General features: G+C 34.5%; 2 protein-coding genes across 2 annotated transcripts; both read right to left on the bottom strand.

The window, feature by feature from the left end:
• Window positions 1–371: 371 nt before the first annotated feature.
• LOC110715782 (auxin-binding protein ABP19a-like) lies at window positions 372–1456 on the bottom strand. The gene has a single exon (XM_021894396.1). It carries the CDS (start codon window positions 1351–1353, stop codon window positions 727–729), a length of 627 nt encoding a protein of 208 aa, XP_021750088.1. The 5' UTR covers window positions 1354–1456; the 3' UTR covers window positions 372–726.
• Window positions 1457–10021: 8565 nt separating this feature from the next.
• Window positions 10022–11051, bottom strand: LOC110715776 (germin-like protein subfamily 3 member 3). Its single transcript, XM_021894388.1, has one exon. It carries the CDS (start codon window positions 10949–10951, stop codon window positions 10325–10327), a length of 627 nt encoding a protein of 208 aa, XP_021750080.1. The 5' UTR covers window positions 10952–11051; the 3' UTR covers window positions 10022–10324.

Below are 11051 nucleotides of genomic sequence, written 5' to 3' on the forward strand. Positions count from 1 at the left end.
TTAACTGCACACATCAACACATGGTAGTGCACTACTTGAATCTTTGACTTTATAACAAATATTAATTGTCGTGTTTGTGGTTGATTTTCGTGTGGGTGTGGGTTATTTTTTATGGTGATGTGGGGTGTTGCCGTGTTGGTGTGGGTTAGTTTCCCTTGTAACTAAGGTTATATGTTAAGCGTTGTTAGTGTACAGATTGAAAGTTAAGACTTTGATTAAGTCGTAGTCAAACAATGTACGTAGTATAAATTATGAGGAACTAGCATAATTCTTTTTTGTTTCGTTGAAATTAATTATCATGAAATAATATAATTGTTTTGATCATATAGGTTATTTGGGTTTGTGTGGTTAACGGTGGCGGTGTAGGGTATGGGTTTTGAAAGGAGGACGTAGATTTTGAATCCTAGTTACTTATATTAATTTTAAAATTTGGTCATGCAATATCTGAAAAGAATAAGTAAAAGAAGGTACATATGAAGAATAAAGGTCGAAGAAGTATAACAAATAGATAAATACATTTTTATTGATCATGAGGTTATAAGAAGTATACAATCATTAAAATTAATAATTAATTACGTAACATGAAATGTAAGAGAGGGATAAGCTATGAGTAATACAATGGGCATTCATATACCCTTTATTTTCATACTATTAAGAAATAAATAAGTTGGACACTGAGATAAATCGGTAGCTTAGAATATAAGATTAGCTTAAAAATGATATTACTTAAGCTGTGCCGAAAATTTGCTTCATTCGCATTACTTCTTTACGACTCAAGAGTGTAATTTTCTGAGCAATGTCAGCAGGTAAATTTCCGGCAAATAAGGATGTAGGAGTGAGTTGTAATGCTGGGTTTGCACTATTCAAACTAACAAAGGCAGTAGCCGGAGTTTTGCCAACGTTGATTTGAAAGTGAAGCATTGCTTGTGGAAATACCATCACATCCCCAACCTCTAATTTTTTATAGTATGCAGTATTATTGGTATCAATAAATCCTGCAATGATTGAACCTTTTACCAAAAGAAGAACTTCTGACGTACGATGGGAGTGTACTGGGATAACTCCTCCCACCGCAAAGTCTAACCTGGCCATAGATATGCCTAAACCATTGAAGGCTGGGAACACATCTGAAAATGCTAATGTCACATTATTCCCAAAAACGTTATTGGGAGTTTTTTCACCACGAAAACCTGTGTAAACAAAATCTTCGGTTGTGACTTTAGCAGGATCTTTGCAAGCATATCCTTCTGGTCCTCTAGGAAGACTAAGATCTCCGACACAAAAGTCGAGTTCTATAGCATGTGAGAGAGAGGATAACAGACAAAAGGCGAAGAAAAATGAAAGATTTCTCATTTTGTTAGAAGCTAGAAATAATAGGTGGTGCAAATGGTGGATAAAATGAGACAAGTAAGAGGTAGGTTTTTGTAATGTAGATGGTTTGATTGTACTTTCTTTGCGGCAATTGACACCCTTTATATAGGATTGGCCAAGCATGCAAATGTATGAGACAGTTAACCGTTGTACGCGGCTTTAAAAATAATAAAAATGACGTATGCAATAATTTAAAGAGGAATTTGATTATTTAAGAGAACCAATTCAATTATTTTTTAGTAGCATTTTATTGACTCATAGTTTGCATTTATTAATCCGTTGATTTTATATTTATCCATAGACTTCTTCTTTTTCTTCTTGTTCTTTTAGTTTGATGTTCCTTTTTCGTTGATGTTAAAAGTACAGAACAAGATAAGTCATCTAAGGTCTTCCATTAAAATTTCCTTTTAAAAAAAAAAACTGTCTTCAATCAAATACGGAATATTTCATATATTTCCTAAATTATTACTTTGTATTAATTAATTTGAAATTAAATGTCAAATCCATGCATAAATTACTGTATTCAATGTTAATTAGTTCCTTTTCCTATGATCACACATTGTTCTTAGGGTAGTATTCTATTTTCTTTTGATTAATTTTTAAAAATCATTTCAATTTATAGTAGAGGCTTGAAATTATTTTTCTTTCTGGAATATTTTTTTTTATTGTTACAATGATATCCGCACAGTACATCGGCTTTTGGCTTGACTTTCCTCCTCAAAGATATGAATGACTAATAAATTATTTACTCCGTACTTTTTTTGTATATTCGGTATTCGGCTTTCTGCCCCATAAAGTTGACTAAAAGCAAGAGACTAGAGGTATTAAATCTTTTATCTCAAATGCCAATGCGTGGTTCATGCAAGCGGATACACGATGCGTATGGTGTATAAGTGTATCCCAAAAAAAAAAAAAAAAAAAAAAGCGAAAAGAATATTATATAAAAATGTAAAAAAACATTTAGTTAAAGTGAAAAGAAATATTATAAAATTGTAAAGAGCAGAAAGAACTTTTCGACCAAGGGTAATCTCTTACAATACTTACCCTTTTATAAGGTAGTTTCTTACAACATTTTTTTATTAGGTAGTTTTTCGCAAAAAAAAAAATAAAAAAATAAAAATAAAAAGTGTTTTATAAGGTAGTTTTTCACAAAATATCCTAATAAATTTTTTTTTGGGTGCAAATGAGGGCAAAGCCCGAAAGAAATAAAAAACAAGCTAAGCAATAAAATGTGGCAGTGCCACTCCTAACACATCCTCCCTAAGAACGTGCCTTATTTCGATAGGAGGCGCATCAAAATAAGTCACACGATCCTGCTGAGCAACACCTAAGTTAGCTAGCACATCAGCCACTCTATTCCCCTCCCTATAACAATGAAAGACATGAAAGTTACTACCAAAGACTTTAGACAAACTATGACACTTCTTGAGAATATGCGCACACTCGCCTCCTTGCTACTCTTTGCTTTTGAACGCTTCAACACAAGCCGCATTATCCATTTGAAGGATTACACTACGTGAAAAAACGAATTTGGCACCGGTTCAAACCCGGCCTAAGGCACCGGTTTGAACCGGTGCCAATGTGGGGGGTGCCAAAAGGGGTTTAAAAAGGCACCGGTGCCAAAAGTTGAAATTGGCACCGGTTAACCGATGCCAAAAAGTACCAAAAAAATTTATGATTCCTTTTTTTGGCCCCGGTTAACCGGTGCCAAAAGTGCCAACATAATAAATTTTTTTTTCTTAAAAATTAGATCTGTATTAATATTAATATAATCAAACCTGTTCATTATAATATTAATATATATAATCAAAAAAAATTACAGTATAATCAAATCTTAATAATAACCAAAAGTGCCAAAATATTAATATAATCAAATCTGTTCAATTATATAATAAAAAAAAAAATTACAGTATAGGGCAAAATAAATTACAACAGCTAAATCAAAATAAAAAAATTAAACATATAAATTAAAAAAAATTACAATATAAATAAAAAAAAAATTAGTTGATTCTTCGATTTAAGATCAATATACTTGCATGTTGATTCTTCAATTTAAGAATTAAATCCATATACTTGCACCAATTAAAACAACCAAAATGAATCGATTGACATGAATCAATTCAAAAACCCAGAAAATCGAAAAAAAAAAGAAAATCGAAAAAAAGAAAAGAGTAACCCAGAAAATGAAAATGAAAATCAATTCAAAAAAGAAAATGAATCGGAAAAAAAAAAAAAAAAACCAGAAAATCGAAAAAAAAAAACAGTTCAAAAATCCAAAAAAAAAACCCAGAAAATCGGAAAAAAAAAAGAAAAATAAACAAAATCAGTTCAAAAACGCATAACATCAATTACAACCTAGAAAATAAAACCCAGAAAATCAATTAAAACCCAGAACATCAATTAAAACCCAGAAAATAAAAAAGAAAATTCGACAAAAAAACCCAGAAATTAAAAAAAAATCGAATTAAAATAAGTTCAAAAATTGATTAACCAAACTAGAAAATCAAAAATCATTTTAAAAAAAACAAATTTAAATCGATTAAAATAAAAAATAAATCAATAAAACAAAATTTAATTCGTGGTGGATTAAACAATTTTTTTTTAAAGAAACCCATAAAAAATTTCGAAGACACTCATCAAATCAATTAAACCCAAAATTAACTTCGAACAAACCCAAATCAACTTGATGTTACGATGGTGGCGGCGGCTTTGCGGTGTTGTTGTTGCATGTTGTTGTTGTTGCATGTTGTTGTTGTTGCATTTTATTATTGCATGTTGTTGTTGTTGTGGTTTAAGGGAGAGTAGAGGAGAGATCGAGTAGGTGTTGTTGCGGTGGTGTTCGAAGAGAAGAGAAGAGGTTCGAAGAGAAAGAGAAGAGATGAGCAAGAAGGCAGAGGAGATAGAGCAAGAAGGGAGAGAAGAGGAGAGAGAAGGGAGAGGAGAGAGTGATGAAAGAGGCGGACTGAGGAGAGAGAAGGAGCAAGCTAAGTTTTAGGGTTTTAAGGAGAGATAAGGCCGGTTTTTTTTTTTAATAATAAAAGGTCCGGTTCACAAAGGCACCGGTTCAAACCAGTGGCCTTTGTCATTTTGGCACCGGTTTGAAGTGAACCGGTGCCTATTACTCTGGTTTACCTTCCCACCAATTTTGTAGGCCATTTTTGGCACCGGTTTGGACTGAACCGGTGCCAATTAGGGGGTGCCTTTTTGATATTTTCTACTAGTGTTAGCTTCCGTACACGCATATCAACTGCCATCTAAAGTCCATAAAGTGCTGCTTGTAGTTCTGCTTTGTAAGCATTGCACACCCCTATACTTGCTGTAAAGGCCTTCAAGAAGCATTCATCTGAATCGCGCAAGATACCTCCTCCCCCTGCCTGTCCTAGTGTGCCTTTAGAAGCACCATCTGTGTTCAAGGTAACCCAACCAGTAGGTGGAGCAATCTATTTCACTAACACCTCCTGCTTAGGTCTTTTGATAGCCCCAACATTAGAGCTCTCTTGATCAGAGAAGGCATATACAGTTTCATCCACCCTTTGATGAATAAAAACACCTTTATCAAATGGGATTTCTGCCTCTCTTCCAAAGCTTTCACAATTTCTCCATTTCCATATCCACCAAAGAGTAATGGCAAAACAGATTGGCCATTTTTTAGAGTAAATAAGACCATTAGCTTCACTATTTTTTTTAAGCCATACCTGAAGATCACCAGTGAGGAAGGAGGGGTAGTTAGCAGCACTACCAACACTTTTCCAGATTGCTCGTGAAGCAGGGCAGTCACGGAGCATGTGCAATAAGGTCTCATCAGTATTATGCGTGCATCTTTTACAGCGGGGATCATCAGTCAAGCTTCTTTTCATTCGATTAGCATTGCACAGGACACGATCATGAAGCAGCAACCACAAAAAGACACGATTCCTCTGCTGTATGGGAATTGACCAAGCCAATTCCCACTTAGAGTCCGTAGCTACTTGCTCATTGTTGCGCATAATTTTCAGAGCATACTTGATGGAGAAACCGCCATTTTTCGAACCCTTCTAGTACCTGATGTCAGTTGCATTAGGGTCTTCAACCAAGGAGTGTGCTGCAATCTGTTGCAGGGTGAATTGGGGTAGTAGGTTGGTGAATTTATCCCATTTCCACCCCATTCCCACATCCCACATCTCTGCCACCATAACCCCATCTAATTCACTTGGAATTGGGGCAGTGATCAAGTTGTTGATCTTAAGTTTTGATGATGACTCAAGGAATCTAAGCAAACCCATTAGGAGCTTTAGCTTTTGTCTATTAGCTTTGATGTATGGACAGGTTTTATATGCAACGAAGTTCTAGAGTCAGAATGGAGCATGGAACAAGGTCTAAGGAAGAGCTGTGGATAAGTATAGAAGACAATCAGAAGCCAAGTTCCTTGAGTGAGGAACTGAAGCTCCAGAGTCGAAGCTTCACAGTATTTCAAGGATTCTATTGTATATCTTTATTGTTTATTTTAGGCTTATTGTATTTTTGCTAAGTACATTGTTAATTGATAGGATTTAAGTGGATTTAATTTTATAAAAGATTTTATTTTCCATACTTTAACTGGTTTTAATATTATTTCGGAAAATTATCTTTTTTAGTCAAAAATATCTTATTTATAAAAGGATATTCTGTTTTGATTTTAACCTATTATCTTGGAAAATCTGACTTGGTAAAAACTCTTTTGAAAACGGATCTTTTACTTGGTCAAGGAGGTTGAGAAAATTAAGGGAGCAGTAAACCACTTCCTTGTATATGCTTCAGCTTGCTGCCCAAGCATCCATGAACTACACTTCCTAAATTAATGGAAGTTGTGGTGTAGTGGGAGTTAAGGCAAACGTAAAAGTTTCAACTGCCTTCCTCCTGTATAAATAGGATTAGTTTTATGTTTTGAAAAGTACACTTGAGCATTACAATTCTTAGCTTTTCTAAAAGAGTCAAAAATCCACTTAAATCCTTGAGTGTCTTTGTACTTAGAATCTTAGAAGTTTTATCTTGAGTTGTATTGGGGTAGAGTTTGGGTAAACTCTAGAGTGTGTAATTTCTTTGAGTGAAGCAAGGAGAAAGAGAGAGATTCGAGAGCTCAACTGATTGAGGGATCAGTTGAGGGGGAACTAAAGTTCGTTGAGGAACTTGAGTTTAAAGTCTTAATTTGTAATAGGTTGTTTGCCCTGTTATTATTAAGAGTTTAGTTTAAAATCCCTTGTAGTCGTGGTTTTTCTTCTTGATTAGGGCCAAGAAGTTTTCCACGTAAAATCTCTCTTGCACTTTAAAGCTTTTGTTTAAATTTCTTTAAGAATTCCGCAAAAATTACCCTAGTTCCTCCACAATACAATTCACCCCCCTCTTGTATTGTTCATTCGAGTCAACACAAGTCTCTTAAGGGAGAATCAGTTGCCCACAAGTGATCCCAGAACAAAGCAGAGAGACCATTACCCAAAGCAACAGTCGATCCTTTCTTAATCCATCCTGCATTATCAGTGATCCCCCTCCACACATTTGACATATTTGTCGTTATCTCAAGATCACAGCGCCCCTTACAGTATTTTTGTCTCAGTACTCTAGACCAAAGTGCATTTGGTTCTGAAATTACTCTCCACCCTAGCTTTGTGAGAAAAGCTGAATTTGATTGGCGAGCAGACCTTAACCCGATTCCACCCTTGTCCTAATAATATTAACGAAGATAAAACTTTTTTTTAACCAAAAGTAAGTTGAGACCGGCGATTACGTGAACCTAAGATGATTAATGTTTGTTTTTCAATAAGTATGTAGAACTAACATAAAAAGAACAGTACATATAGATCAATAATACTGGACATAAAACTATTTTAGCGGAAAAAGAGACCAACACGGGCGCAACCCTAGACTGATTAATAAGTGGCTTTTGTTGAAGAGAGTTACTCCATCGGTTTTTAAATATTTGCTCCACTTTTTTTTTCTGACCGTTTTTAAATACTTGCTCTATTTCCTTTAATTTTTTGGAAAGCTTTTACAATATTTAATTCATTTCTCACACTTAGTGGACCCAACATAATACTCTCTCTCCTCCTATTCTTACACTACTTTTGTATTTTACAATTTTTTATTTTCTCAATTACCCCACTAACTCCATATTTTATTGCTTTTTCCAATTTCTCTTAAAACTCCGCACACAGAGAAATGGAACAAGTATTTAAAAACGGATGGAGTACTAATCTATCACATTTCCTTCTTTATATGTGAACAAAGAAAATCTATATACTCCCTTCGTCCCGAAAGAATGATCCTTATGACCTAAATCTAGCCCCAAAACAATCATTTCAATTGTGTTAAAATGCTCTCTTATTTGACCTAATATCTGTGCAAAGTTAGCTTCCCCATGTAAAGTTTGCTTTTCATGTAATTTTATTACTTTCTCTCTCTACTATTTTGCAAACTCCATATGAATTTAACTTTCCAATGTACTTTTACTACTATTTTTTTTTCTTGTAAAAAAAAAACTACTATCTTTTTCACTTTCTTAATACCTGCTAAATCAATCCAAAAGGATCGTTCTTTTGGAAATGGGGGGATTAATAATTTTCTTATAAATAATAATTTTAAAAATATTTTTTTTTTGAAGAAGAATATTTAATGTAAATGTAAGACCAGCTAGGTATCTTATACTCCCTCCGTCCCCTTTTGATAGTCCCTTATGGGCATTTTTCACGGGAATTAATAAACACAAAGAAGAATAGTTAAAGTGCATTGAAAAAGTAAATTGACATTGGGTATGCAAAAAATTAGAGAGAGAAAGTAAAAAAGTACTCTCTCCGTTTTTAAATACTTGTTCCATTTCTATTTTTTGCATTATTCATTCGTCCTATTAAAAAGTAAATACTTGTTCCATTTAATATTAATGGTTGTTGCAAAAAGCAAATTGGGTAAATATTTTGGGACTATCAAAAGGGGATGGAGGGAGTATTTTTTATAGAATATTTTAAAAAATAATTTTAAAAATGTTTAATGTAAATGTAAGACCTGCTAGGTATCTTATACTTCCTTTGTTATATTTTAAATTGCACCATTTTGTATTTTATGTTTGCCATGCATTACATTAGCTTAGTCATTAATATCTTTAATAGCTTTAATTAAAGGGAAATTCTCAATGGTACTCTCCAATTTTATAAAATTCTCAATGGTAAACATTAAAATATCAAATTATCATTGGTAACCTATAAGTTGTAAAACTAATTCAATGGTAACATTAGTTAAGTATTTTAAGAATATCTTAACCATGGTTAAAGTTTTAAAAGGGAGATAAAAGAAAAATGTCTAAAATACCCCTATTGAACAAAAACCCACCACCCCTTCTTCCCTCTGCCATCCCTGCCCGCCAACCTCTTCCTCCATAAAATTCGGCCACCATTTGGCCACCTTCCCCCCTTTCCACTCCATTTTCCGAGCAACCCCCTCACCATGAAACACCATACCCCTAACTAACAACCCCAAAGGCCCAAACCGCGTCGAAATCAGTCAACTCGACAATTCCACCGGCGAAATCACAGCTGACCCTTCTCTCTCCTTTGATTAATCTTACCCAACCACCAAAGCCATCTTCATACCCGACAAAGATTGCTCCAAACCAGATTATCTTGCTACTTCCTCCGATGGTTTCGATGAAGATCAAACCGGCTTCAACGAATCGGGTCAATTTTGCCGCTGCCTTGAATTGATGCGGATTTCGGTTCCTGGGCGGTAATGAAGTTTGGTTCAGTGCGGCTGCGACGCCTGTGCCAAGGGATGGCTGGGTTGGGATGGAAATTGAGGGAAGAGAGAATCAGGAAGGAGATATGAGGGAATCGGGGAAGGAGATATGAGGGAATTGAGGAAGGAGAAGTCACCGGCGTCAGGGGAAGGGAAGGAGAGGGTCACCAGCACAAGGGGAAGGTGGGTGACGATCGTCGGCTGCCGCTGGCAGGGGAGGGGGCTGGCAGTGGGTTTAGGTTAGGGTGGCTGGGTTTTTTTTTAATAAGGTTATAGTAGTCATTATGCCTTTAGTTAACTAGGGTTAGCTTATAATTGCATATTTATATCATTAATGTTATCATTGAATCAGAAATGGTAATTAGTGAGTACCAAAGATAATTTCATAAAACTTTGTTTACCATTGAGAATTTTATAAAATTGGAGAGTACCATTGAAAATTTCCCTTAATTAAAATTATAAAAAAAAAATTTGAAAGTTTATAATGGGAATCTAACTACATTCCACGTAACATATTGTGTGACTAAGTTTAATAGCTTAGTCATAAATCATTGCACGGTCAAAGGAGATTGTGTGACTAGTTTAAATATTTAAATGGTGAAATTAAAAAAATTTCAGAAATAACTGCCAATATTGATTCCAAGTGAAAGCTAATAAGCTGCTTAGCAAAATGATGACATAAAACTCATTATTAATACACTTCAAATTATTTTTACCCCTCTCCATTACTTCCATTACGCTAAATTACATTCATTTCTGTTACGACATATATAGATAATTCAAATTTCAAAACTATATTTCTCTTCATTGTTCTTCCAAATATTCTCACACTTTATTTCTGTAATGGTATTTTTTCATTTGAAGCCTTTGATTATTTTATGTTTTGTTTCTTTTATTCTTTATATAAGAAATATCAGTTTTCTTACTTATACATGCAGGGTATAATTGAACCCTAGTACATATTGATGCGATGAATCAAAGGACAAACACTTATTTAATTAAAATTTTCAAAAGTAAAAGCTACTTACTAAAGATCGGCAAAGCTGAGGGAGTATTAAAAAAAAGATTTACATCTCAAATATATTAATCATGAGAATACAAGGGGCATATAAATACCCTTTATTTATCATCACTAAATTTAGAATAAAATTATTGTGTTGGACATTGAAATAAATTGGGGGCTTATAATTTAGAATTAGCTTTAGATAGATGGATATTAAGCTGTGCCAAACATTCGCTTCATCCGTCTTACTTCCTTACGACTCAGAAGTGTGATTTTCTGGGCAATATCAGCAGGTAAATTTCCAGCAAATAAGGACGTAGGAGTGAGTTGTAGTGCTGGGTTTGCACCATTCAAACTAACAAAAGCGGTAGCAGGAGTTTTACCAACGTTGATTTGGAAGTGAAGCATGGCTTGTGGAAACACCATGACATCACCAACTTCTAATCGTTTATAGTATGCGGTGTTGTTGGTATCAATAAATCCTGCAATGATTGAACCTTTTACTAAAACAAGAACTTCTGACGTACGATGAGAGTGCACTGGTATCACTCCTCCTACGGCAAAATCTAACCTGGCCATAGATATGCCTAAACCATTGAAGGCTGGGAACACATCTGAAAATGCTAATGTCACATTGTTCCCAAACACGTTGTTGGGAGTTTTTTCACCACGGAAACCCGTGTATACAAAATCATCAGTTGTGACTTTAGTAGGATCTTTGCAAGCATATCCTTCAGGTCCTCTTGGAAGACTAAGATCCCCAACACAAAAGTCGAGTTCTATAGCTTGTGAGATGGAGGCTAAGAGACAAAAAATAATGAAAACTGAAAGAGTGTTCATTGTGTAAGCTTGAAATAGATGGTACAAATGGTGAATTAAGGATGTAAGTAAGAGATGGGTTTTCGTAATGTAGATGGGTTGATTGTGTTTTCTTTGTGGC

Source organism: Chenopodium quinoa, unplaced genomic scaffold (assembly GCF_001683475.1).
Source record: "Chenopodium quinoa cultivar QQ74 unplaced genomic scaffold, ASM168347v1, whole genome shotgun sequence".
Taxonomy (NCBI): Eukaryota; Viridiplantae; Streptophyta; class Magnoliopsida; order Caryophyllales; family Amaranthaceae; genus Chenopodium; species Chenopodium quinoa.